Source organism: Anopheles cruzii, chromosome 2 (assembly GCF_943734635.1).
Source record: "Anopheles cruzii chromosome 2, idAnoCruzAS_RS32_06, whole genome shotgun sequence".
In the NCBI taxonomy this organism is placed as follows: Eukaryota; Metazoa; Arthropoda; class Insecta; order Diptera; family Culicidae; genus Anopheles; species Anopheles cruzii.
This window is the reverse complement of record NC_069144.1, coordinates 52,624,180-52,652,153: the sequence shown is the minus strand read 5'-3', so window position 1 is coordinate 52,652,153 and position 27,974 is coordinate 52,624,180. Positions and strand designations below refer to the sequence as shown.

General features: G+C 50.2%; 7 protein-coding genes across 8 annotated transcripts; 3 read left to right on the top strand and 4 right to left on the bottom strand.

Annotated features, from left to right (window-relative positions):
- The first annotated feature begins 73 nt into the window (after positions 1-73).
- On the top strand, positions 74-2,416 carry LOC128278157 (esterase B1-like). The gene is made up of 7 exons (XM_053016825.1): positions 74-228; positions 284-421; positions 664-814; positions 878-1,269; positions 1,329-1,673; positions 1,738-1,992; positions 2,057-2,416. Exons 1-7 carry the CDS (start codon positions 82-84, stop codon positions 2,255-2,257), a joined length of 1,629 nt encoding a protein of 542 aa, XP_052872785.1. The 5' UTR covers positions 74-81; the 3' UTR covers positions 2,258-2,416.
- LOC128278155 (uncharacterized) lies at positions 2,400-6,642 on the bottom strand. The gene is made up of 6 exons (XM_053016824.1): positions 6,603-6,642; positions 6,268-6,440; positions 5,649-6,186; positions 5,265-5,588; positions 2,552-5,206; positions 2,400-2,488 (listed from the first exon to the last, which is right to left on the bottom strand). Exons 1-6 carry the CDS (start codon positions 6,640-6,642, stop codon positions 2,418-2,420), a joined length of 3,801 nt encoding a protein of 1,266 aa, XP_052872784.1. The 3' UTR covers positions 2,400-2,417.
- A 909-nt stretch (positions 6,643-7,551) lies between these two features.
- Positions 7,552-12,196, bottom strand: LOC128278154 (xanthine dehydrogenase/oxidase-like). Its single transcript, XM_053016823.1, has 6 exons — positions 12,068-12,196; positions 11,517-11,689; positions 10,596-11,454; positions 9,826-10,523; positions 8,405-9,760; positions 7,552-8,334 (listed from the first exon to the last, which is right to left on the bottom strand). The coding sequence occupies exons 1-6, from the start codon at positions 12,105-12,107 to the stop codon at positions 7,675-7,677; spliced, it is 3,786 nt and encodes a 1,261-aa protein (XP_052872783.1). The 5' UTR covers positions 12,108-12,196; the 3' UTR covers positions 7,552-7,674.
- A 5,445-nt stretch (positions 12,197-17,641) lies between these two features.
- On the top strand, positions 17,642-18,717 carry LOC128266939 (hatching enzyme 1.2-like). Its single transcript, XM_053003728.1, has 3 exons — positions 17,642-17,978; positions 18,077-18,513; positions 18,631-18,717. The coding sequence occupies exons 1-3, from the start codon at positions 17,642-17,644 to the stop codon at positions 18,715-18,717; spliced, it is 861 nt and encodes a 286-aa protein (XP_052859688.1).
- A 2,259-nt stretch (positions 18,718-20,976) lies between these two features.
- LOC128277746 (larval/pupal cuticle protein H1C-like) lies at positions 20,977-21,785 on the bottom strand. The gene has a single exon (XM_053016254.1). It carries the CDS (start codon positions 21,706-21,708, stop codon positions 21,127-21,129), a length of 582 nt encoding a protein of 193 aa, XP_052872214.1. The 5' UTR covers positions 21,709-21,785; the 3' UTR covers positions 20,977-21,126.
- Positions 21,786-23,827: 2,042 nt separating this feature from the next.
- Positions 23,828-24,721, top strand: LOC128278008 (vitelline membrane protein Vm26Ab-like). 2 transcript variants are annotated; one of them, XM_053016638.1, is made up of 3 exons: positions 23,879-23,890; positions 23,984-24,079; positions 24,113-24,721. In XM_053016638.1, exons 1-3 carry the CDS (start codon positions 23,879-23,881, stop codon positions 24,572-24,574), a joined length of 570 nt encoding a protein of 189 aa, XP_052872598.1. In that variant the 3' UTR covers positions 24,575-24,721. The 2 variants fall into 2 exon arrangements, with proteins under 2 accessions (XP_052872597.1, XP_052872598.1); XM_053016637.1 differs by having other exon boundaries at positions 23,828-23,890; positions 23,984-24,721.
- Positions 24,722-26,726: 2,005 nt separating this feature from the next.
- LOC128266938 (uncharacterized) lies at positions 26,727-27,965 on the bottom strand (the record flags this gene model as incomplete). Its single annotated transcript, XM_053003727.1, has 1 exon — positions 26,727-27,965. A coding segment is annotated over one exon (1,239 nt), but the record flags the coding sequence as incomplete, so codon positions are not given.
- Between the last annotated feature and the right edge of the window lie 9 nt (positions 27,966-27,974).

Genomic DNA, 27,974 nt, shown 5'->3' with positions numbered 1-27,974 from the left:
GACCTCGATCAGTCGTCGCCGGTGCTTCGAGGATAAGTAAACCGACAAACAAATTCCCCGTCTTTCAGGCTGTGAACCGAAATGGCCGACATTGCAGAATACCCCGTTGTGCATACTTGCTACGGACCAATCCGGGGCATCAAGAAAGTGGCCTGCACCGGTGTTAACTACTTCAATTTCCAGCGGATTCCGTATTGTAAACCACCGGTCAACGAACGAAGGTTTAAGGTAGGTTTTACGATGGTCGTGAAGTGCACACACTGCTAATTGGTGTAATCCTCAGGAATTGGAGCTTCCGGAACCATGGACGGAACCAGCGGACTGTTCGCAGCAGGGCCCGGGAGGCTTTCAGTTTAGCAAACTGTTGAACAAGATCATCGGCAGTGAAGATCATCTGTATATTAACGTGTACACGAAACAGGTAAGTCAAGTGGAACATTTGTCGCAACATGAGCTCAATGTGTGGCGATCGATCAATGTATTTGCTAAGTCACCGCGTTATCGGTCACAAAGATAGCTCCCGGGGACGTATCAAATATGAATGGGGAGATAAGAATATGACCTGATGTCTCCCCTAAGAGCCCACTTTGAATATTACAGCATACTGTATTTCCGACACACTGTTTCCATCTTTAACAACACAAAATACCTGTCTCTGTTTAGCTTAAACCGGTCAAGCCACTTCCGGTGATGCTATGGATTCACGGTGGAGCCTTCATGCGTGGCTCGGGCGGCACCGAAATGTACGGTCCGGACTATCTTATTCAGAAAGATATTGTTCTAGTAACATTCAATTATCGCATCGGAGCGTTCGGTAGGGGGAAGAGTTTCCTTTGATTTGGCTCGCTGGTTTCTCATTGCATAACGTTGGTTACAGGATTCTTGTCGTTTGATTCGCCGGATCTGGCTATCCCAGGGAACGGTGGCCTAAAGGATCAAAATCTGGCCATTCGCTGGGTGCGCGATAATATTGCCAATTTCGGTGGAGACCCCACAAACGTTACGCTGTTCGGTGAGAGTGCCGGTGGATGCTCGGTGCACTACCACATGGTTTCCGGGCAATCGGAAGGACTTTTCCAGCGAGCCATAGTGATGTCCGGGTGCACGCTCAACAGCTGGTCGACAGCACCGCGGAGAAACATGGGTGAACGGTTGGCTAAGGCCCTCGGCTGGAATGGCCAAGGTGGGGAGGCCGGGGCACTGAAGGTACTAATGAGTGCGTCAGCGGAGGACATCACCGTCAAACAGGAACAAATACTGACGCAGAATGTAAGTACCTCGTAGTGCAAAGAATGTGTTATTACGACTTATATCAACTGTTTTGCCAGGAACTGGAGAATCGGATTTTGTTTGCCTTTGGGCCGGTGGTCGAACCGTACATCAACGGCAAAACCTTCATTCCCAAGAGTCCGCTGGAGATGTGTCGTGAAGCATGGAGCAGCGGCATCGATATCCTGATCGGTGGAAACTCCGAAGAGGGCCTGTTCTGCATGAGTGAGATTAAGGAAAAGCCTGCCATTTTCGATAATCTTAAGGACTTCGAGTACCTGGTCCCGCTGGAGCTGGGATTGGTGCGAGGATCGCAAGCATGCAAGGACTTTGGTTTGAAAATGAAGCGCTTCTACTACGGTGATACGAAACCATCGTTCGAGAACCGAAATGGCTACCTTACGGTACGGAACATTCTCCTCGAAAAATCTGTGACGTTTAATATACGTTTGTTATTTTCAAAAACAGTTGATGACGGACAAACTGTTCTGGCATGGACTGCACCGCACGATCTACTCGCGCATCGAATCGAAAAAGCCATCGAAAACGTTTGTTTACCGTTTTGCGGTTGATTCCGACACGTACAACCATTACCGGATTTACTTTTGCGATCGTAACGCTCGTGGTACGGCCCATGCCGACGATCTGTCGTACATTTTCAAAAATGCTTTCAGCGACATTCCAGCGCAGGATTCGTTTGAGTACAAAACCATGATGAGGATGGTGAGTAACGAAAACAAATTGAACGTAGTAGTACAAAAATCTGGGTTAACACAATTGTTTGCAGGTCGAGTTGCTGTCCAATTTTGCAGTTACTGGAACTCCGAACGGTGGACTTGCCGGTGACATTTGGGCACCGATTGAACCAGTAACTGGGCCGTACAAATGTCTCAACATTACCAACGAAGGTTTGAGCTTCACTGACTTCCCTGAAATGGAGCGAATGGAGCTGTGGGACTCGATGTACAAACGCGAGCAGCTTTACTGAGGGTAAAGAAGTATTTGCTTTTAGGCTACCGTTCGTATGTTAAGAGAGAAGTATTATGATTGTGCATTGGTAGGTTCTGCTTTTATTTGAATGTAACTACGTAATGAGTTTGCACCACAAATCTGGAATGGGTTGTTTGGCGGCACAATAAAAAAGCGTTCTACGACAGCTTAAATTGGTTGATCGTGTTTCCTGAGAGAAGACAAATTTGCTCTGGCGTAGCCGGTACATCTGAAATTAAAGCGTTCGTTAGGTTAACCGTTGTGTTCAATTGTGGGGGCCGAAATCACCCACCAATAGAGTACCACTCGTCCGGAAGTCCAGCTTGACGGCGTGCCGAATTTAGCGCCATACGTAGGGCAAACAGGAGCGAAACAGTCATGTTGAGCGCCGGTTCGCCGGTCGTTTTGGAGCGCAGGACAAAGTTTTCGTTGTGCGTTCGCTGCAGGAACTTTACCCGAAAGTCGACGGGAATATCTTTCGCACCGGGCGGCTTATAGTTCCAGGAGCGGTTCGTTAGCAGTTGACCGGAGGAGTCGTTGCTGTACACAAGCTTTTCGGTAAAGTAGAGCCCGATGCCCATCACAAACGCACCCTCGATCTGGCCGATATCGATGCCAGGGTTGATGCTTTCGCCTACGTCTTCCAGCACATCGACACGATTAATCTGCACGTTGCCGGTCAGGATGTTTACCTCGATTTCGGAGCACGTTAGTCCCCAGACGACGTAGTGTTGCATTTCGGTCACGTTGTACTGGTAAAGGGCACACAGATCGACGTGCTGCTGGTGGCAGAGCTGGGTGATCCTTTCCCAGCCTGCGTCGGGATGCTGCAGCCGGACGGGATCGATGCGTTGGTTGAGCATTTCGCAGGCTTTCTTTACAGCGTAACAGGCGGCGTCACTGGTCATGCTTCCTCCGGACACGATCGCGTTAGGTGAGGTAATGTTAGCCATCGCCTTCATCTTGATCATGTTCACCGGAATGCCCAGCGTGCTGGCCGCCACCTGCGTAGCCTTAGTGTTCACTCCCTGCCCCATATCAATGCCGCCGGTGGTTATGGCCACAGTTCCATCGGCGTGGTAGATCGACACCAGCGCGTGCAGGGTACCGACAAAGTACTGTGGATATCGCATTGGCACGATCGAAATGCCACGTTTGAGCCATCGATTGGATGCGTTGAATTGATCGATTTCCGTCCGGCGTCGTTCATATTCCACGTCCTTCGCAAACTCGGGCATCAACTGACGAATCATACTGTCGTCCGGGAGGTTTTCCGTTCGCACCGCTAGCGGATCCAGCCGGAGCCGGAACGCAATGTGTTCCATAAAGTTCTCCGCCATACTGATACCCTCGTTTGTGCCGGGACCCCGACAGTACGTGGTGCTTGCCGATTCCGTCAACACACTGTGACCCACCACCTTCCAGCTGCCGGTATCGTAGCAATTGCGGTAGAACAGAAACGTAACCTTCTCCACCGGTTCGTTGAGGCTACAGCCTGACTCCTGGTAGAACTCGTTTAGCAGCCGCTTCACCTTACCCCGTTCGTCGACCTCGATCTCGTAGTTACTGGCGCACGCCGACCGTTTTCCGATGGCCGCCATATTGTCCTCCAGGGACATGATCAGTCGAACGGGACGCTGGCTGTAGTGGGCCGCGATGGCACACGCACACGCCACCTGCGATGCGCGCGATATTTTCGACCCAAAAGCCCCACCCAGCCGGCGGATGCGGAAGTTGAGACTGTTCTCCGGCACGAGCAGGGCTCTCGCGATCGCTATCTGACAAATGTCGACCCACTGAGTTGAGCTGTAGACATCCAGGCCGTCTTCGATCGGAATACACACGCACTGTTGCGACTCCATTGAGAGATGGAACTGACTTGGAAGGTCGAAACTCCCGCGCATACTAACCGCGCCTTTGCCCGTTTCATATCGTTCTCCGATCTGCACTTCATCGCTCCGGTGGATGCGCTCGGTAACGCCCGCTTTCAGCACTTCCTGTACGGTCGGTAGGATGGGTTGACCATCGGGCGGACTGTAGTCGATCTTGACCAGCTTCGCCGCTTGGTACGCTTCATCGAATGTTTCGGCAAGAATGATCCCCACCGGCTGACCATGGTACAGTACTCGTTCACTGCAGAAGATCTGCTCGATCCTCTCATTGCCCAGCTCGGGCGGCATGAAATTGTTCGAGCCGGGTATATCCTTTGCCGAGTAGAACGCTTCCACACCGGGTCGGTTCAGTGCTTCGGTAGGATCGATGGCAAGGATGTTGCAGCGTGGGCTCGTCGCGAGGACGAGCGCACCAAACAGTTGACGCGGTTGGTTCGGTAGATCGTCTATGTAATCCGCTTCTCCTGCGGTTTGAGCCAATCCTTCCACCTTGGGGATGCACTGTGTCATTGGCCAGTTTGCTTGCACCGTGTCGAAGCTTTGCTGGCCAGAAGACAGCGCACGTTCCACCTTTTCTGAACCGGAAGAGTAGAACGGATTAACGGGTATGTTTCGCTCCTGCGCGATGTCCATTATGGCACGATAAAACAGGGACACGGCGAGCTGTTTCCGGAACTCGGGCGACGCATCCGGCAGTGCCCAGTCGGGTTCCAGTGAGTCCTCCAGCACGGCTAAGGCTTGCTGAAACACAGTCTCATCGAAAATGTTTTTACCAGCGAGGAACAGTTCCAGGACCTTGGCGTGTGTGAAGGTCGGATTGATGCCACCGTAACAGATCGTTGCGTACTTTACGATCGTATGCTGGATGTTGAGCAGGAAGGTTGCGTTGACGTAGGCGTGTGCGTTCTGCGCTCGGGGCATAATTTTGTACGTCCGGAGCAAGGTATGAGCGGGATCGATTGGATAGAGCAGCACGTTCAGAATGATCTTTTTATGCATATTCAACGACAGATAGTCTGCTACTGTGACGATCTCGCTGGTGACGGCGGAAGTGGCTAGAAAGATAATCCTGTGAAATGAATCTTCACGAAAGGCAGACCGAGGGTTCCTTACCAATCGTCAAGCAAGCACCAACTCCTTCTAGCAACAGATACACATCGGACGGAAAGGCGGCGTGCTGATGTTTGATGCTCAAGTTCCCGGCCACCGTTCCAACGTTTCGCACCGGCACGTTGGCGACCAGGTCCAGATGTTTGATAATCTCGCGACAGTACTCGTAGCCGTCGTGGTCACTTGCCTCGTCCAGCATCACCATGAACTCCGTTAGCGTTACGTTGGCTCCGATTATTAGTGCGTCATTGAAGAAGTTAACTCGCAGATCGGCAACGGAACTGATGTCGATAAACACGTCCAGTTTGGGCGATCGCCGATAGACACCTGAAGTGAAAATTGGTGGCATTATTCATCGATCAAATCTCGTTCCATCGGAATCCCTACCGGTAGCAGTATTTCCGCCGACCAGCATGTACGACTTGGAGCCAATTTTGTCGAAAATCTGAAAAATCTTTTGAACATTCTCCACCTTGTACCACTCTCGGCCACCGGCAAACGTGAGGTGAATATCGTTCGCTTCTTCGCTTCGGGCCGCCCAGGGACACGCACCTTGGCAGCTACGACCGGTTTGGCTTTTGGGGCAAATTTTCGGAACATCTTCAATATCCGCACACACCTCTAGTAGACTTGCGTCAGCATCGATCGCCAGCGACTTGAACGCATCGAGGATCGATCGGTAACCGGTGCAGCGGCACAGGTTACCACCGAAGGAGTTCTCCACCTCTTGCATCGTCACGTGGCCACCGTTTGCCTCCAAGAGACTGTACATATTCATGACCATGCCGGGCGAACAGAACCCGCACTGCGTGCCGTTGAAGTGCGCCAACCGCGACTGGACGGCGTGGTAGCCTTTCAGCTTATTGCCGATTCCCTCGACCGTCAGTATGTCCAGCCCGTTGCAGGAAAACAGCGGGAAGAGACACTAACCAAATGGCAGAAGTAATCATCGAAAAGGTCATTGAGTGTCCTCCAAATCACGCATCCCCTGCGCAATCGATCATACCGAATTAACTGCCCGCGAAGTGATGCTCTTCGTGATGGGGTGTTGGCCGCTGATATTGACGATACACGCGCCACATCCGCCCTCACGGCACATGAATTTGGTGCCCTTGAGCTGTGCATGGTAGCGCAGGTACGTGCCGAGGGAAGTGTCAATCGGGACGGCACTACTATTGACTGCCGGAAGAGATGGGAACGGTGTCAGAGAACTACAATGGTCACAATGGGCAAGTTTCTTATCGGCGGCTCTCGGGAACCGTCCGGGTGTCTATTACTGGGTGTTTATCGGCCGATACTGATCGGCTGATAAGATGCCAGTGGGCGTACTGTTGGCTCTACCTTTATGCACAGTCCGGTTGATAGTGAACACAATCTGCATGCTTATCTTGTTTCCGGCGAAGGGTTCTCGACGCAACACGATCCTCACCCACCGGGGACTGGCGAACGTCTGAACTGTGTGATCGGGTTGGTGGGGTCGTTTTTATAGGACGCCATCCGCGTTCGGCTTCGCGATTCTCACACACGCGAGCGGCGCGAGATTTCGCGGCTTCTCGGCGCGCTGGTGGTATTGGTACCGCCAACGAAAATGCTTCCACGTGAGTCAATTTTGAATCATCAGCAAATGATGCGATGCGCCCAAACCGGTACGCATGTTTTCGCGCGGACCGCTCTTTTGGTTATCCGATAAACGCGATTAAATGTGTGTAGAAAGGGAATTTAGGAGAGTAGGAGCCCGATAGGATCGCGAGATGTAGCGAAAAACGAAGTAAAACGAATTAAGTAATGATTAGATAATGATACATACGGATCATTGTGATCATGGTGTAATTTTGTTATTAGGTTATTTGTTTTACATACTCTAGAAAAAAGGAATTATTCAGCTACAATATGGAAAAATATTGAAATAAACTCATGTTTGTCAAACTCATGAGCAATTGTTTGCAGATGTGATAACCCTGTCCATGTAATATGGATTTTTTATCTCGCATTTACATATTACTCGACCGTCGTCACCAACCACTAAACGTTAGCAATAGAATCAAATAACCAACAATCAATATACCAACAACAGATCATGAAAAAGGGCAGCACAAACAAATGACACATTCACCAACAACATAGACCCACAACACTCGACAACCGAGTAAACCCAAGATAAGACCTCAGCGCAATACCAGTACATAATTTTTAAGTTGATTCCGTGTATAGGTTTCGCGAATAGAATTATTGTTTAATTTTATTTACTCATTTTCATTTTTGTTTTGTTAAAGTTTTTTTTATTAGCCCATTCCGTTCTTTAAAAATAAAAAGGCTCATTGACCTTAGAGTTTTGTTATGCAAGAATGCAAAAGTAAAGGATAAAATATTTGTGAAACACTAGGTGTCTAGTACTGAACCCATCCGTGTCTGTTCAGTTTAGTAAATACTGCTCCACGGAGTTACCGGACATCAGATACACTTGATCCGGCGTGCACGGTGCCCCAATCTGGACCCACTCATTCGGCAAACCGGCATCCTTTCTGGCCGCCAAAATAGCATTGCGTAGGGCACAAAGAACGGCGATGGTCATGTTCATCGCCGGTTCCCCGGTAGCCTTCGAGCGGAGCACTCCCGATGGGTTGCTGCTGTTCTGCAGGAAGCGCACCCGGAAGTCGACCGGAATGTCTTTCGCCCCCGGCGGCTTGTAGGTCCAGGTACGGTTCGACAGCAGGGCCCCACTTTCCGGATCGTAAACCAGCGCCTCGGTCAGGTAGTAACCAACGCCCATTATGAAGGCGCCCTCCACCTGACCGACGTCAATTCCGGGGCTCAAGCTTTCGCCCGTATCCTCGAGAATGTCGACTCGGCGCAACTGCACGTTTCCGGTCAGCACGTCAATCTCTAGCTCCACGCAGGTCAGCCCCCAGATGATGTACGGTTGCAGGTCCGTCGCTTTGTACATGTACGTGGCGCACAGGTCAACGTTCTTGTTGTAACTGTTTTGGACCACCTTCTCCCAGGACGCGTCCTCCAATTCGTCGCGAATCGGTTTCATCCGCTCGACCAGGATCTCGCACGCCTTCTTCACCGCCTACAGACCAGATGGAAGATGAATGGAATGCCTGGGTGGCTATGTTCACGGCGAACACCGAAATACTTACGAAAGCGACCGTCTCACTGGTCATGCTGCCACCCGTACAGATAGCGTTCGGCGACGTCATATTTGCTGCCGGCTTGATGCTAATCTTTCCGACCGGAATCCCCAGCACATAGGCGGCGACCTGGGCGACCTTAGTGTTCATGCCTTGACCCATTTCGATGCCACCGTGCGTGATAACGACGGACCCATCGGTATGGTAGATCGAGACGAGGGCGTGAATCGAACCAAAGTATCCCAACGGATAACGCATCGGCGTTACGGCCAAGCCTCGCTTCCGCCAGCGGTTCTCCCGGTTGAACTGCTCGATCGTCAGCCGTCTGGCGTCGTACTCAACGTCGGCGCGGAACTGAGGCATCAGTTCATACATTTTCAGTTCCTTCGGCATATTCACCATCCGCACATCGAGTGGGTCTTGTCCGGTGGCGTGAGCCACATGCTCCATGATGGTTTCGATCATCGCAATACCTTCCGTCGTGCCCGGTGCCCGACACCACGTGTTACTGGCCGAATCCGTAACGGCTGCCTTGGCCACCGTTTTCCATGCCTTATTGTCGTAGCAATTCTGGAAGAACTGGGCACAGTGACCCATCGATTCGTTCAAACAGGAGCCCGAGTCGTGCACGTACTCGTTGTGCAACTTCGTAATTTTGCCATCCTTCTCGACGTCTACTTGATAGTCACAAACGACTCCGTAGCGCTTTCCGATGGCTTCCATGTTGGCTTCAAGTGTCAGAACCAAGCGTACGGGGCGCTGGGTCTTGTGTGCTGCGAGAGCCGCCGCGCAAGCAATCAGCGTGGCCCTTGTTCCCTTGCTACCATAACCACCTCCCAGACGACGGACGTACAGATTGAGACTGTTTTCCGGAACGTTTAGCATCTTCGAAATGGCGATCTGGGTGAAGTCGATCCACTGCGTAGCCGAGAACACGTCCATGCCGTCCTCTATCGGGATACATACGCAGGTTTGCGTCTCCATCGTGTAGTGATACTGGCCACCGATCTCGAAGCGTCCCTTCACCTTGACGGCACCCTCGGGAGCACCGTCGTGCTCCGCACCGAGCGTGCTGTAGGGCATCTCGTGCAGGCGTTCCGTTGCCTTGGCTTGCAGAACATCCTTCACGGTTGGATAGCGCTTGGCCGTTGTCTTCTCGTACTGGACCTTTACCAGCTGGGCGGCTCGATTCGCCAACGCAAAAGTATCTGCGACTACCAGACCGATCGGTTGTCCATGGTAGAGGGCTTTCTCGTTGGCGAAAATTTCTTCGTCGTGAGTGCCCATGAACCCTTTGAAGTGCATGAAGTTGTTTTCGCCGGGGATATCCTTGGCCGAGTAGAAAGCATGGACTCCGGGCATGGCCTGTAACGTGACAAAGTGTATACTTTAATATTTTCCCATATTGGAAAGGAAATTCGGGAACCCACCAACGCTTCCGATGGGTCAATGTTTAGTATCTTGGCATGCGGCTCTCGTCCTTGTACAAACGCCGCGTACAGCTCGTTCGGGAATGCCGGCAAATCGTTGGCGTACTTTGCCTCCCCGGAAGTCTGCAGTAGTCCCTCAATTTTCGGAATGTCTTGATTCAGGGGCCAGTTTTCCTTGATGGTGTCGAACTTTTGAGTTCCAGAAGACAGTGGCCGTTCGAGAACTGATGCCCCCGATTTGAATTCCCGCTTGATTGAAGCCGGGGCGATACTCAGCACGAACTTGTAGAACAAGGATAGGGCCAAGTTCTTTCTGTACTCAGGAGCCGCATCCGGCAGTACCCAGTCGGGACTCAGCTCGTCCGACAGGATCTTCAGCGCGCCCTGTACGTTAACGTTGCTAAGAAGGTTTTTGCCCATCAGGAAACTTTCGGTCTTTGTGGCGTGCGTAAACTCGGGAGTGATTCCTCCAAAGCAAACGTTGCTGGCCACAATCCGTGAACCCTCCGTTTTGATCAAGAATGCACCGTTAACGTATGCATGCGCATTCTGTGCGCGGGGCATAATTTTGAACGACCGATACACGTAAACCTTCGGGTCGAGTGGAGGAAGCACTATGTTGAGTAACACTTTCTTTGCCATGTTCATGGTGGCATATTCCGACGGCTTGACGGTTATGGTTTTTCCTTCAGACTCCACTGAAACATCAAAACGAAAGGGTTAAAATGTCTTCTAGTTCTCCAGTCTTTGACCCGCAGGTAGTGACTTACAGATAGTCAGCTTGGCATCGGCCGCTTCCAGAATCAAGTACAAATCCGACGGGAACTCATTATGTTGGTTTTTGATACTCAGGTTTCCTGCGACGGTTCCGGTATTTCTAACAGGAACGTTTGCAATCAAATCGATGTGATTAACCAGGTGCTCCAGGTACGAAAAGTGAGGGTTATTCTTTGCGGATGAGCTCATCAGTTCCATAAGGTCCGTTAGAGAAGTTCCCGCTCCGATGGTAAGTGACGGACCCACCAAATGAACCCTAAGCTCTTTAACAGCATTAACGTCGATAAACACTTCCAGAGCTTCACTTCGCCGGTACACTCCATGGGCGGTGTTACCACCGACGAGTGTATACGGCCGATCGCCTATGGTCTTGAAGATAGCAAAGATCTCGCTCACGCTGTACACCTTGTGCCATTCTCTGTTATCCTCGAAGCTCAGATGAAGCCCTTTGCGAGGATCAGCTTTGCCCGCAACGGAACACTTGCCAGCACAAGCGGATCCCGTTTTGGGGCAAATCTTCGTCAGGTCCTCAATATCTGGACACTTGGCTTTCAGCTTGGGATCGGCATCCACAGCCAAGGACTTGAACGCATCCAGGATCGGCCGATAACCAGTGCAGCGACAGATGTTACCGCCAAACGAATTCTCGATCTCCTCCATGGTGATCTTTCCCTGTTTAGCCTCCAGCAGACTGTACATATTCATGACCATACCGGGAGAACAGTACCCACACTGGGTTCCATTGAAATGGGCCAACAGTTTTTGCGTTGCATGGTACCCACTTTGCTTGCTCCCGATACCCTCCACCGTCGTGACCTCCATCCCATGACAAGCAAGTACCGGGAAAAGACACTGCAGATAATGAGATCGAGTTAAGCCGAGTGTTGAATCGCCATTCCCATTTCAAAACTCACGGAGTTGACAGCATAGGAGAAAGCATCGCTAGTAGCCGGGTGGACACCGCTTAGATTGACGACGCACGCCCCGCAGCCTCCCTCGAGGCACATGAACTTGGTGCCAGTCAGATGGGCATGGTTCCGGATGAAGGAGTTCAGAGAGGTTTCCACGGGGACATTCTTGCCGGTAACTGCAATTCATTTTGAACACAATTTTAGTTCATCTTTCAGAAGAAAGCGATGGATGTTTGTGTTGCAGGATAGCGGAGCTGAATAAAAACACGTTCTGTTAAGTTAGGAGGTTCGACAGGAAAGAAAGAATTTATTACGGCGTTAAATACAACTGTCAGAAGGACAGTGTTGCCAATTGGAGAATTCAGTACATGCAGTGTTGCTAACTTCAACATTCACTCCAATACTCCAACAGTTTGCAATCAGGGCAGCAATGAAAAATCAATCAAATTGAAAAACAAACAATTTGAATTGAAACAAACGTTACACACACACGGTCGATAGTATTGTAATCGCTATCACTAGTTATGTTACGTCAGAAAATAGGCTGGACTCACTTTGATAAGGCTTGCCGTTGATGGAGAAAATCACTTCCATGATGGAGCAGTTTTGAAGCAGAAACGGTACACGCAGTAAAGAGCTATTTCACAACATTAGGCAATGATAACAGTGTCGTCTGCCTAGCAAATCACCTTTTCGCGACTGGTTTTTCAAAATTAGTTAGTTTCTTGTACTATTCGCGAATCACGGGTTAAAACGGAAGGGCACAGAAACACTCAGAGCACTAGAACCAGGGGTTTGAATGAAGCTGCGAAATGGGAACGTTTAGAGAACCGCTCACTACGACTGATCGTCAGCGAGTGGGGCGTGTACGCGACGATTCTCTAGTTTAAGAGTCCAAAATTGGCTCCGCGACACGTTATCGAGCCCCCCCCGTGGGCGAATCAAAGGTGCAAAGTCATGTACTGTAATTAGGATAGGTGCGTATGTGTGTGGCCGTATGATGCCATCCGAATAGTGCGAATGTTGGACCACACATTCCGCGGATAACGTCGTGTTCCGGCCTGAGCGACGAGCGTTAGTAATTGTGCTAGTACAGAGTTGGTCATTTTATGGACGCCACAGAGGGTAGCGGGGTTCGCAATAGATAAAATCGCATTGCATTGTTTGGATGGTGAGAGATGTTGATATTTGTCCAGGTACTCACAGCAAGTGCACAATCCTATTTAATATGAACTACACTCAAGATTACGTGACATGCGTATTTTGCTATATGAGAGATGTAAGTATCTAGAATAAAGTTATGAGTCGAAAAGCAGGTAATATCACGGCTCTGCCTGTTGCAACGACAAAACAATAGACAAAAGTAGACCCCTCAAAACTTTACATAAAAAATGGCGCCCTTTTTACAATGCGTCTATTTTGCCGTGAAAGAAAGCTAGTTTTAATCATTCGTATTCTATTTAATGAGCCTCGAAAAGTGTCTCTGCTTTAAACTTGGCTAAATGATGCTCACGCCTCGTGTCGCATAGATCGAAAGAGTTAGTTGAAAGGGGACCTCGCTGCTCTGCTTTCAAATTGCCCAAAACTGACAGTTGGTACATTATTCAAAGAACAGCGTGGTGTGTCGCCGCATGCAAAGCTGCTGGCAATGTTATGCAATAAATGCTGCCGAAAAAGTGATCCGTAAAATGATTTGGCCTCGTTTTGGCCACTAACAGAGGACAGTAAGTTAGCGTATCCAAGGTCGAGTTCGCGGATGCTCGCCAATAGCGATGTAGTTGTGCGACGGAACATAAAACATACTACCACGCGACGCCGGCAAAGTGGCGGGATAGCGAAACTAACTAAACGCGAAGTGTTATTTCTCACACTCGCAACCATCGAGAGTTGTATCAGTTTCGCGGTGTCGAGACAACGAGCCGGCGTTCCGATGCTTTACCACTACGCGGACAGTTTAAGCGTCCCGGCGAAAAGCAATAAAACATGTTATGTGCCCATCAAAATAGTGGACGGCACGCGATTTAAAGGGGGTGTTTGTTTTCATCATCTTTTGGTTTACTGTTCTCTGGTGACTAATAAAACCGATGCGTAGAGTAATATGGCGATAAATTTAGTTAAAGTTAGTTTTAGTTATCTATTTAAATTATTGGTTTTTATTTCAATTTCGACACTTTGGTTGTTATTTTAATTTTTTGCTCATGTTAGTCGTGTCGAATTGTTAACTACCATTAAGTTGAATCGAAAATATTAATTATTAAAGGTCATTTATTGAGCTTCGTTGAGCTTTTCTGTCGTTATTCGTTTTCAATGTCACTCCTTTCAACACGATTTTTGCAACACGTGTCACATCTTTTACGGTGTTTTTTCAAAGCTTCTGAATTGGAACAGTATAACGATGTACGTGATAATTGCCGCAAAAACCTGCAGAGTAACGAACAGAGCGATTAGTTAAAGAACTATTCTCTTTCTTTAATAGATTATATACAGTTACGTACGTTGTAAAATATTTGCAAGTTGACCTCGAACAGCCCACAGGCCGTTATTTTGGGTGACTCCATCATTAGTTTCAGATTGATTAGGTCGTAGAAATCCTGTACGATTGTCGATCAATGAATTTTATTTGTTTCATTTGCATGGCACATTTCAGATCTTACCTTTTGTGCTCCCGATTGGTTCTCAATACCGGTGTACTGGATCGATTTTAGGGCATTTTTAAATTCACTTTCCTAAAAAGACAACTCGTTAGCAGCTCCTTAGAGTATTTTTGTCAATCATTTTTTTGCTCGCCGTGAGGTGTAAGTAGCGACTCACCTTCACCTCAATGGAATCATAGAAATAGGTCACACTGTAGAACAACGTAATGTACACAGTCAGCAGAATGGTGTTTACGCAAAATGCCACACCAGGATATTCCTCCTGGGAGAGGATTATCATCAGGTACGCATGGGTCGAACACGCGACAAAGCTTTGAAACGTGAGGAGAAACAATAGAAGCCCAAACGCTTCCGTGAGCCGTCGCTTGAAAATGTACAGCCTATCGACTACCTCGAATATGGTCATCTGCACTGTGGCGTTGCTTTGAAACAACAGCGACCGCAAGTTGTCATAGGTCTGCGATAGGAAGATGCCGAAGAATATTAGACACATTTTGTGCAATTCCAAAATCACCTCGATGATGGTGTTTCCGAGTAGTATCAGGCATACTTCAAAGGACATTATGTGGTAGTACCATTGAATGCCAAAATGGTAGCCGCACAACAGTCCTCCCCAAACGAGTACTAGCGACAGCAGTACCTTCAAAACACGGTAGCGGTCTGAGAGCACATACGCAACACGCCTGATGTTACCGATGGCAACGTTCAGTGCAACGAGCCCATTGTAAACACCAAACACTTTGGCTCCGTAACAGATCATCCAGTACAGAACAACGTACATATTCACCATGTTCAAGAAATACTTCAGCAGCGTCATCGACACCGAAATGGAACTGGTGGCGTTTTCAAAGTTTTTCGCCAAATACCACGACTCAACCCAGGCCACGGTAGTGATGAGGACTGCTAGCACTAATATGTTGCGTTTTACATGCTTGCGACGCACAGTCACCTCGTCGTGCGAGACGTAAACGCGGACTGGCGAAATAAAGAGGTAATTGAATATGATGAGAATCCTCATTTCGCTCATTGTTGGGGAACTGATTGCCGATGGATCGGTTACGGATGTGTGACTTAATCTTACACCAGAATCAAAGGCTCGGTTGTTTGTACTTGAACTGGTTGCTAATACGTAACGTGCCCCTAAAAGGAACTGGTCATCATCATTGAATTAGTTATCAATGACCACACGTGTGTGTAATGAAGTATTAATAGGAGTTGGACCCGAGGCAATTAATAATGCCGTAGCGTAAACTGACGATTAGAGAATTGAACCAGTACACAAACACCCAACGAACCATGTGTTGGTCTTTAAGGTCAATAATTGAGTAGTTTGTCCTAGTGTACGGTAAAGCTCAAATGAAGTTTGCATATTTTATGCTAAAGGACATTAAATGGATTAAATATCCACCAAAACCAGTTACCTCCACACGGAGCAGATTGCAGTAGAAGCACAGCGCGAACAGCATTGTTGCGTCCAGCGTGGCGATAATCATCAGCCGGGCAATGTCGTTGAATGGCGTCGCGTCCAAGATCTTCTGCATGAGATCGTACGTGCAGAAGGATATGTTCAGCATCAGGTGGAGCTGCACCAGCAGCATCTTCCAACCGAGCACTGCCGAGATTTGGCCCTTACAGTGATCGAGGGCGTGCATCCGCTCAACGATCGAGTCCTCGGGCGGTTGCACCGCCAGCCGCTGTCTCTCGGTGACGTAACACTCGGCAACGGTTTCGGCGATCGTTTGGCAGAGGAAGCCATTCAGCAGGATGTAATGCTCGATCAGGAGGCCACTTAGGATGCCGGGCGCGTATACGTACGCCTGTAGCGCGTAGAGTCTTAGTAACGCTTCGCCTACGGACAGACAATCAAACACCAGCAGACTGCAGAGCTGCAACCGTCGGACAGTGCCGCGATCTGACCCGCGTCGTGGTATGCTCCACTCTCCAGAGGGTAAATTCTTCAGCAGGTCAAGCAACTGATGACGCTTCCAGAAGTTATCCAACACCAGTAGCACTACGATCGCTAGCGTAGCCAGCACTCGACCAAGGATCGTGTACCAGTTGATGCAGGTCGTAATCTTGCGATGGGTCATCACCCAAGGGTTGAGGAACGTCATCAGCGCCACAAACGTCAACGGTACCGCGAGCTGCACCGGGGCCCGCGCAACCTCCAGCGTGAGGCTTCCCTTGGCGGCGCGGACCGCCCGCACGTTGCAGATCAGCAGGGCGTGAAGAGCGTTTAACACTCGCTGCAGGCCCATCGTGGGCGTGTTACTGAGCGCTGGCAGCGAGCTGCTGTCTCGCGGGAGGCACTCCAATCAGCTAGATTATGGAATTAATTATTAGCGATATACGCACCATCGGTTACGCACCAGATAATGGATGGCCCCCTTCAGAGCCCCTTCGCTTTGAAGGTTAGGTTCGGCAGCAGACGACGTTACGACGGCTTGCGTCGAAGGGTGTCGACGAGGTCAAAAGCTATATCCGGCAGGTAATTTCGCCGCCCGTGTTATCGTCCTGACCGTCGTCGATCGACGATAACCCGCACCTAATGAGCTGGGCGCGTGCGGATCGTAATGAGCGGCCGCTCGCGGTTTGGGCGCGAAACGCCCGGTAAACGATTTGATTACGCGGCGGACGCCACAGACTTGCGGTCTGGCGAGGTTCAGATAACGAAGCAAGAAACGAAAAACGAGTGCCGGAGCCGCAACGCATTCCGGTTGGGGGGTTGGCAAGTATTTTACCCGTGTGCCGTGTGTGTGTGGTCAAAGTGCTCCGAAATAACGACCGGGGGCCCGGGGGCCTGGCCTGTATATTACATGATCTTCTCTATTACGATCTGTGGGGCTGGCGATGGAGTTGGCGCGTGCGCCTTTGCCAAAAACTGTCCGAACTCCAGAAGTGTGTGGTGTCGAAGCTTGCCCGAGATACCGAGAGCCGGGCCGCGTGTGTTACATCGGCATCTCATCGGCCCGGCCTACACCCGAGCCATGCGCGCACCACGTTTGGACAGTTGGCCGTCGGCCGACTTTTCCCACATTCGCGCCTTCTTCTCGCGCCGGGTCTCCTGCTGCCCGGGTCGGGTGGGGGTCTGTCAGAAAAAGAAGATGTTGGCGTAATCGAAAATACCTTCCCCGGGCCGCCACCTCCACCGCGTCAGTCAGTGGGGAGTTATGTTTGACCAACTGAAGGTACCGATTTCCCAACCCACAGCCGAGCCCTCGGAGGCCACAGCGGATTGATTATCTGTGCGCCGGGGTGCCGGGCGCTATCGCCCGGCTATCGGAGGATGCCACGATACGAGCACGAGGTTGGCCTACTGTTGGGTTGGGAGGACCACGAGTTTTGGGGGGCCACCGGGGCCTACATAAGCTGGCGCTCGCGTAACGCGGCGGTTCAGTCTCGATCGGTTGGGCCGCGTGGAACCGCGTGTGTTGGTGTTGTTGTGGTCGTCGTCGTCGTTGTTGCCCGCCCAGAATGGGACTGCTGATGGTGTGGTTAAGCGTGCTGGGGACCGTGGCCGTGTCCTCGGTGAAGGACGTGGACGCACGGATCGCCAGCAAGCGGCGCTTCCGGGACTACGACTTCGACTTTTCGCACCTCGGCGAAGAGCTGTACGGGAACCACGACCAGGCGGCGATCGGTGAGCTGGTGCGATCCTGGCGACCGCACAACAACTCCGTCAACCCGGAGGAGCTGGGCACGTACGCCGAGGGCGACATCCATCAGCCGCTGATCGAGCGGAACGCGCTCAAGTTTACCAGCACCAAGTGGAGCAAGGGAGTTGTGCCATACGAGTTCAGTGATGAGTTTTGTGAGTAGTGCCGGCCTGCCGGCCTGGCAAGGACCGTGCAAAAGGGAGTGTGCAACGTGTCTCTCGGTGTGTCCCGCTGCTCTCCTATGCCTTTGCAGCGATCGGCGACCTGCAGAAGCTGTTCTCGGCCATGGAGCAGTTCCACCAGAAGACCTGCATCCGGTTCGTGCCGCACACCAAGGAGCGGGACTACGTGGTGATCGAGGGCCGCAGCACCGGCTGCTGGTCCGCGGTCGGCCGGATGGGCGGCCGGCAGGTGGTGAACCTGCAGCGGGGTGGCTGTCTCGCGCTCGAGGGCACCATCGTCCACGAGCTGATGCACGTGTTGGGCTTCCTGCACGAGCACACGCGCTACGATCGCGATCGGTTCGTGCGCATCAACTTCCGGAACGTGCGCCCGAATCTGTTGAGCAATTTTGGGCGCGAAAGTGAGTCGCAGACGACGACGCTCGCCATGCCGTACGACTATGGCAGCGTCATGCATTACTCCAGAACGGCGTTCAGCAAAAACGGAAAGCCCACGGTGGAACCAAAGGTACGCCGCCCAGTGTGTTGGTCGTCACGGTGGCAACAGCTGTTCGCCGGGCCAGCTGGCCGCGCTGATGATGGGTTGCATAACGGTGGCGTTAACGCATTTTCTTTTCGCCGGCAGATTAAGTACAGTGGCCAGCTCGGTCAGCGCGCGGGCTTTTCGCTGAAGGATGTACAGAAGATCAATAAGCTGTACTGCCACCGGTGAGCCGGCGCAACCCGTCACCGGCGCACCCGTCACCGTTGCACAACCGTGAACCGGTCACGGTGGAGGAGGAGTTGTTACCTAAGAATGCACGAGCCAAAAAGATGCTTCCCGTTGGACTGGCTAGATGGCTGGGCCAGGGAGTGAGAAAAGCAAACAGTGCCGTTAGACGATAGTTCCACTAAGTTCCACTAATTTTAAACCCTGAGATGGATCGCACTGAAATTTTATACAAAACTGATACCTGAAAATTATTCCATTTTTTTATTAAAGCTGTGCGACGAACGTTTTTAAAACATCTGGTGTTAATCTGCTCTAGGCGGACGGATCGGTCTGTAAAAATGCCATGCCTTGCATGCAATCTGATTCATCATTAGAATGTGTGACCGCAATCTTAGACTACAACTTCGATCATGTTAATCATCACTCAAAGTAGACTGACGTTTCAGTTGATGCTGGGAAATTCAAACGCGCTTTTGCTCAACCGATTGCATACTTGTAGGCGCCCAATTTCAAACCGACCGCGGATGCTGCGGAACAAAATATGTTGTTCCACCGAACCACGGATTGCTACGGAAAATGATTGCCGATTTGGTCTTATAAAACAGTGGCCACCAGCGTCTGTTGCTGACCTACTTTGGGCCCGTCTTTCGGAGGGAGTGTTGCGTTTGATCGAGTCGAATGCAGCGAGCAAACATTATTAGCTGTTTTCGAATGATAGCCTTCAAAGGTGGGCGATAAAATGAGAGTGTTGAGGCCAAGATGAGAGTGATTACGCCAATTGCTGGTAGGTAGCACTGCTTCATCGAACATTTGATTTATTTCTCGTTCCGGAGTACCGAATCACTGTTCGGTGGCTTGAATTGGATTTTTATTACTTTACAACATTGTATGTGGTCAGCACCGAATCTGTACCGTAAAGCCGTTGACCGTGGCGCCCGTACTCCAGAATCTGGTTGGTCTAAATTGATGGCGATCGGCACGCGAACTTCCACCGTGGGCCGATTTCCTTGTCGGTATACTTTTACTTTTAATGCGGCCGCAACCGTGCACTTGAACTTTAAAACATAAAAACCATTAAGGTTGTCGGGTGTCTGCTAGTTATTCGCGATTGCATTTTGGGCGGCCCATTTGTTGTTGGTTCGAGTGGCCGGTTTTACTTCGTGGGTTTTTTTACAATAATTTGGCGATCGGTATTTTTTGCTTGTCTGGCGCTAGGTATTTTTGATTTCATTCTCCATCGCCGTGTACACGCACGCACGCTCGCGTAAAGCACGTAAGAATTCCGTTCACAAGTTTACCGGCCCATGACGAAGTGTGGTTTCGCAATGACCCGCGAAATCTGCCATCGGTTAAGAATCGGTTTGGCGATGGTTTTACAATAATTTGGTTTGGTGTGCATTAACTTCCCACACTTGTTTGTGTGTGGTTGTAATCCCTGCCCGGATCTCCCGGCATCCGTAGGGGTGTTGATTGATCGACAAGCGTCCGCACGGCTGGTTCGTCCGTTCGATCTCGATCCGGCTGATCGGCCATAAGGCGTCACTTAGGTGCTGGATAGCGCTAAAACTAATTCGACATCTGATCGATCCCATTTGTTGCCGAACGCTACCATATATGCCGGGGGGCTTGAAACTACGTCGCGCCATTGTTGGGCGTCGGGACACTGGGGGGGCGACTGGCGATCTCGTACGTCAGTGCACTCAGTCAGCTCCAAGCTTAGCCGCTATTCCGCCCGGGGGCACCTTTTTGGGCCCGAGGAAGTAAAGGCCCACCATTTTTATGGTTTATTTGGGGTCGCCGTGAGGCTGGCCGCGTGCTGGTGCGTGCTTAATGATCGTCGAACGAACGAGGAAGTAGTTGGCTAGCCTGGGGTGTATGGTCACAGTTATGTTTTTTGTATCGCAGCGGATGGTCTTCGTTTTGCGCATTTCATCCCCCGGGCCCGACCGGACGATCGTGTATTTCTTTGAGGTATTTCAGCTATGACAGCTTGCAGCGTCGAGCGAAAGCGAAAGGGGCTATCGGATGTGAGGCGGCGACACGGTCACGGCTCTCGGCCGGCGGGAAGGGTTTGCTGCATTTATCACGGCCGGTGGCGGTATTTCAAGGTCACCGAAATTCAAGATCCTGTCCAGTGCGAACGAACCGACGAAGGCGAACGTAATCTCGGTGCGAAATCAGCTTGGTAGCAAATTAAAATTAATTCGGAACTAACCGTCGGGGGATAAATGAATGGGCAGTCATTTCGGTTGACGGTTAATGGTTTTACATACAATTTAATTTATTTTCCTCATCTTCCAATGAAACAATCCGAAAACGTTGAACAAGAGAAAAATAATGCGTTTCGCTCGCTCGCCGCCGTATGAAATTCGATCGAAAGGGGACAGTTCCTGGAGACAGTCAGGTTCTTCAGTGCCACTCATTGGCGTACACGGCCGGAGCACCATAGACCGACGGATAGCTGCTGACGTAGGCCGCCTTGGCCAGCGGAGCGGCGGCAACGTACGAAACCGGAGCCGCAGCCTCGTAACTGATGTGAGCCGGAGCAGCAGCATGGACGTAGGTCTTGGCCGGAGCAGCATAAGCGTAGTGAGCCGGGGCAGCATAAGCGTAGTGGGCCGGGGCATGGGCAGCGTACACGGTCGGGGTGTGGACGACCGGAGCGGCGGCCTGGACGTAGGTTGTCTTCTCGACCGGGGTCGAAACGACGGTCTTCTTCACGGCCTGGGCAAAGACGGGCTCAGCGACCTGCTTGTTGTGGTACTGGGTGAAGCTCTGGTGCGAGTACCCGGTCGGGATGGACTTCTCGACCGTGCCAACGTGGGCCAACGTCGGCTCCTCGACGATGCTCTTCTCGTACGAGATCTCCTTGTGGGCCAGGACGGCCGGGGCAGCAACGGAGTACGCCAGCGGGGCCGAGTGGACCAGCGTGGCTCCCGGGGCGGCAGCGGCAACGGCGAGAACAGCGGACAACACCACCAATCGGAACATTTTGGATTGTTTTTTGTTGGAACGGGGTCTCAATAGACACACGAAAGGTCTGTGTTGTGCTGTGCTTGTATGAGCGATCGAACGCTGACTGTGCCTCTCGGAACGGTCCGGTCAATCTTATATACCGCGACCGCAGACACACACGACACCATCCGCGGTACACACCTTCGACCGTCGGCCATCGGCCAGTTACCGCTCCTACTCTACTTCGCGATCCCTTTCCCTGCTCACGGAACACGCCACGTACACGACGACGGTCGCTGATCTTCTTAATTCGCCCAACGAGAGTCCGGTCCAGCGACGATCTGGTATGGTTTCGCACTGTTATTTTTATTTTCCTTTCGCACCCGTCAGTATCTTTGGCCACAGGCTGCTGCTGCGCACGGCGAGCGAAAAACCGAACGGCCACGCCATGCACCGCGGTGTCCTTGATTTTCGTAAACGTAGTTTACTCGAAAGTTACAGGAAATTGAAGTCTCTTTGTTTGGGACCACATTCTGGCCTACCTTCGTGGACGCCGTCTGCGAGTCCAACCGTCCACCGAGGGAACACGTCCAGGAAGGGTGTTCCCGACTCGTCCGACGGGTTCGTCGGGCAACAGGAGCCGGAAAGCCTTCAAACCAGATTGCGGCCCGTGGTTTTCCATTCCGTTTGGGGTGATTAACTTTACGATTTTCACCAACCACAGGCCACATCCCAGATGTAGGATGTAAAAGAAATATTCCTGAAGGTAGATGAAGTCCGTATTCGACCAAAGTGCATTCGCCCAGCATCGGCAGCTTCGAACTGTGATTACCCCTTTTTGCGCTTTTTTATTGTTTTTTATTGTATTTACGCGCTTGTTTTCGAAATGTTAACCACACAACAGACACGTAGCGCGACTGGTAGGTGGCATTTGGTTCCGATTATACCACGGAACGCTTTCGTTGTGTGGCTTTTATCCTAGCTCGTTTATATTGCATCCCCGTGTTTTTATCTTTCGCGGTGTATATTATATTCTTTTTTTTCGTTTACTGTTGTCCTTTTTCTTCTATAGCAGGTTAGTGTTTTTGGTTTTACGCATAATTTCTCTTATTTTAGACGGTTGAACTTTTCTATTTCGATACTTCGTTTTTCTATTTTATCAAAGAGATTTTATTTATCGAAATAATGCTTGCACAACGAGCACATGTTTGTTTATCGATTCCATTCATGGTCGATCTTTATTAATTAGTTAATTCAATTTGGCGAATCTGATCGGGTCCGACCCGAAAGATATATCCGGCTCCAAACCATCGACGATCAAACTCATTCAGGGGATCATTCTCGGCGGGCTGGTTTTAGTCATTCTCGCCAGAAACCCCGAGAGGCATACCAGAATACGGGGGCTTGACATTTGCGGTGAGATAATACGACCTGTAGCACGGACTGGCCGAACCCGGAGTGTCACTGGAAGCCATTGACATTTCTCCTAATGAGGGATATCGGTCCACCCACCCGAGCGGAGTGTGGTACGGTTCTGAGGTACTTCGTTTTACGTTCTGCGTGTTCCGTTGGTTTTGTGCGCTGTGTTTCACTTTATCTTCCTGCTTCCTGAATAAGGAAGCTTGGCGTAGCCGACGACACGCCGACCAGGCGTATGGCGTACCTTTCGCTCTTTTTCCTACGGGTCAAACCGTTCAACGTGTCGTTCCCCCGTTTCCTAGTCCACCTAGGGAACCTGGATCCATTACAATGTTACCCACTCGGAATCGTAGAACGGCGAGAGAGGACTTAACCGGTTAGTCTGATGTCGGTCATCGTGTGGACCGTCTTTTGGGAGTACTTGCCATACATCACTACTCAGGGCGGGCCCATGTTTTAGCGGACACCGAATACGGAAACGAGCCGATCTGTTGCTGACCGGTGTATGCGTATGCGTGTCGCAGTGGTATGTGCCAGGGGGCCGGTGATATCCTAACTGAGAAGCAGAAACAATAAAAAAGCCGAACGAGAGCCGAAAGACACGACACGACGATCGGGCGTGCCCGATCGTCGGCGCGATCATATTGACGTTTTGGTGGTGCTGCTGCGACGTACTTGACACGGCGGTCATATAAAAGGGGTTACCGTGCGGTTGGAGCGGTACAGTCAAAGCCAAGCTCTTTCCAGTGATCAACACAGACCTCTCGCAAACAAACAATCAATCAAAATGTTCCGTCTGGTAAATATCGTGTTTTCGGATTACCGGCGGCTTGTCCGATACGGGATGTGAAATTAATTCCTCCGTGCTTCTTTTTGTGTTCCTCTGTCGCAGGTGGTGTTGTCCGCTCTTCTCGCCGTTGCCGCTGCCGCCCCGGGAGCCACGCTGGTTCACTCGGCCCCGCTGGCCTACTCCGTTGCTGCCCCGGCCGTTCTGGCTCACAAGGAGATCTCGTACCAGAAGAGCATCGTCGAGGAGCCCACGTTGGCTCATGTTGGAACCGTTCTTAAACACGTCCCAACTGGAGTTACGCACACGAGCTCGGCCGTGGTTCACGACACGAAGGTGCATCAGGATGTGTACGCTCCGGCCGTGAAGAAGACCGTCGTGTCGACCCCGGTCGAGAAGACAGTCTACCAGGCCGCCGCTCCGGTCGTCCACACCCCGACCGTGTACGCTGCCCATGCCCCGGCCCACTACGCTTATGCTGCTCCGGCCCACTACGCTTATGCTGCCCCGGCCCACTACGCCTATGCTGCTCCGGCCAAGACCTACGTCCATGCTGCTGCTCCGGCTCACATCAGCTACGAGGCTGCGGCCCCGGTATCGTACGTTGCCGCCGCTCCGCTGGCCAAGGCGGCCTACGTCAGCAGCTATCCGTCGGTCTATGGTGCTCCGGCCGTGTACGCCAACGAGTGGCACTGAAGAACCTGACTGTCTCCAGGAACTGCCCCCTTTCGATCGCATTTCACACGGTGGCACATCCAACAGTCGGTGACGATTGCTTTTCTTTTGTTTACCTTTGACTGTTTCGGTAAAAGAGAAGGAAATCAGTTCGAGAGCGAGAAGAATAAACGATTGAGATTCGAAATTTTCCTATTATTTAATCCCCGAGTTCACTTACGAGTTCGATAAGTTGTACATCCGAAAAGCATTGAAGCTTGGGAGTTTGGAAGCGGATGGAAATGTCCTGAAACTTCTACTTGAAAGTCTGAGAGACTTTTGGGGCTTTTTGATAACAAAATGTGATTTTGATAATGTTTACTTTTATGTCGGGACACGTGTTCCAAAAGGTTCGTCAGCAGATCATCCGTCTACGGCATACGAATTGATTTGTTCGTATGTCACAGTTCGAACTGTGATTCAACTTGGAAGCAAAAGTGTAGGGCCCTATCCGTTCTAACCGATGCATTACAAGCATCCATTTGACATATTGACTTTACGTTTCAACCATCGGTTTTATCGGTCCTGTTCGCTCTATAATTCTTGCCTTTTTGCTAAACTGAAAAGACCAATGTGATGTTTCGACACCGAAACATCGAATAAGGGCGATTTATTATTATGTCTGAGTCGAATCGAACGGTGAAGGTATTCGGGAAAAGACCCTGGCACAGCTTTATGTGAGAAGCATACCTCTGGAGGCGCAAAACAAACATCTGGAAACATAAAGCCACTTTAACTTAAAGCATTATTTTGAAAGCAAAGTGTTAAATTGTTGATAAATATTAGGTCTAGGTGTTAATTCGTGCGGTTTTACAATACATGGCACTGCTCACTAAGTATAACGAATATTTTTGAAATGAAATATGTGTTTGACAGCTACTGTCATTACGCATCTAACGCAGTATAGATTTTTTGGTCAAAGTGTAAACAACACCTGTTTTTAGCATTTAAACATGTCAAGTTTTGTTCCTGATAAAGCCTTTTTTGCTGGAAGTACTTTTTCATTACTGCTTGCATGGCAGAAAAAGGGGTTCTTGTGCCGAATCGTTACTGGTGATGAAAAGGGGAGTTATTACAAGAATCCTAAACGCAAAAAGCCCTGGATACAGCCTGGTGAACCAGGTCCATCGCAACCAAAGCGAAATATTCATTGCGCAACGGTTCTACTGTGCATATGGTGGGATATGAAAGGTGTGGTGTACTTTGAGCTTTTAAAACCTGATGAAATTATTGAAGGACAATCCCATAAACAACAATTAATGCATTTGCAACAAAGCTTTGGCCATAAAACGACGAGAATGGGTTAAAAGCCACGATAAGCTGATTTTTCAAAATGACAACGGTCGACCCCACATCGTAAAACCGGTCAAAACCTATCCCGAAAATGTCGGATGGGAACTGTTACCCCACCCGCCTTATTCTCCAGACATTGCTCCTTCGGACTACTATCTGTTCCGTTGCATGAGCAACGATTTGGCAGCACAGCGGTTCACTACTTTTGAAGGTATAGAAAAATGGGTCTCTGACTGGATCGCTGATAAGGATAAGAATTTCTATCGACACGGAATCGAGGAATTACCCGAAAGATGGGAGAAAGTCGTCGCTAACGACGGGCAATACTTTCAATAAGTTAGTTATACGTTATGTTGTTGTAATTAGGTTATAAATATTGAAAAAAAACCGCACGAATTAACACCTAGACCTAATAGTAACAAGAAATTATAGAACATTTTTGACAACATGCCACTAAACTAATACAATAGGTTTACTGGAAGGTTTATTTTTGATTGATTTAAATTTTATTACGAAATTTGTTTTCTAATATAATTTTCTGACATTTTTGTTAATGGACAGTCTCTGTTTGTTGACAAAAATTACATTTAAGTCATTGAACAATGATGGACCTAGCACATGGATTTTTTGGTGGTTAACGCCTGGCTGAAAAATTTGTTCTATCTATTGAACTACGGAAACATTTGTTCCATAATCACTGTACAATTCTGGCAGTTTTTTCGGTCCACCAAGACGCGAGAAAATTGCAAACTATTAAATAGGTGCAAAAGAACAAAACAAGAACAATCAACATGCTATTGGTCTTTTGCATTGACATTTACAAATTGGTATCAACCACGCTTTAGTAATTAATCGAAAATGGTTCCTCGAAATGCTGGAGTTCGTACGGTGGGAACTGAGGTGGCGGCGGTGCCTCCGGCTGGGTGTAGTAGTAGTTACCGTCCGAATAGAAGACACCATCTGACGCTGGCACGTCATCTATCGCGATGGGAGCCCAATCAGATGAGGTTGTCGATTGTGGTCCAGGCTGCGATGCAGGGTTCTGGTGACTGAAATAGGTAGGAGTAGAGTGCGAGAAGCCTGGAAAAGCCAACTGTTGTTGCTGCTGCTGCAGATCCTGGTGGTGTTGGATTTGGTAATGATTATTGTGAGAAACACCATCATTTCCGTAGGTAACAGTTTGGTGAGAGACGGCTGGTGGAGTGTAACGCTGACCGTCCGTCGGAATGTAGGACCCGCTCGGAGTCCACAGGGTCAGTAGTCCATCCGTCAACTGTTGGGAAGTTTGTAACTGGCTGTGGATAATTTCCTGATGTCCACCCGGTTGGCCACTGCTGAAGGCTGCAAAAGGAGCCACGGTTGTTGGACTGGCTGTGCTGCTCCATGCGACACCCTCCTGCACGCGTTCACTACACATTGGGACATGCTGGGGAACAAACGCTACTTCCTGTTTGTTCATCTGTTGCATCACCCACTTGGTAAAGTCGTGGCTCGCTGGTTGGAACTGCTGTCCGAGCACGTCACTGTTAGGCGCAGTTGGTGTGCCTTCTTCAAGCCACGAGCTGCCTCCAATCACAGGCATTTTGGGAACACTGGTAGTAGACGGTGTCGACATGGGCCTCTGTGGACGCGGTGGTGTCGATAGTATGGTGCTGGTCTCACTCGGCAAATCCTGTTCCAGCTGCAGTAACTGGGCAAAGTCTTCGTTCGCTTGTTGGAATTGCCGATCGAGCGTGTTTGTACTATCTGCGGTTGTTGTGCCTTCTTCAAGCCATGAGTTCCCTCCCATCATAGGAGTTCTGGTGGTAGTCGTAGTCGAGGTGGTCGAATTCGGCCTTGGTGGACGCGGAGATGTGGTAGTCGTCGGTGGAGTAGTTGTCCGAGGAGTCATCGGAGGAGTCGTCGTCCGAGCAGTCGTGCTAGTTGTTACAGACGAGTTGGAACTTGTCGTCGATCCCGAAAAAGCCTTCGGTTCACGGCCCGCGAGAAATAGCTGAAAGTCGTCATCGTCGAGATTGACGATCGCTTCCGGAGGTACGGTGCTGGTGGTACTCAACACATTCTGCCCCAGGACACCACACGCAAGCGC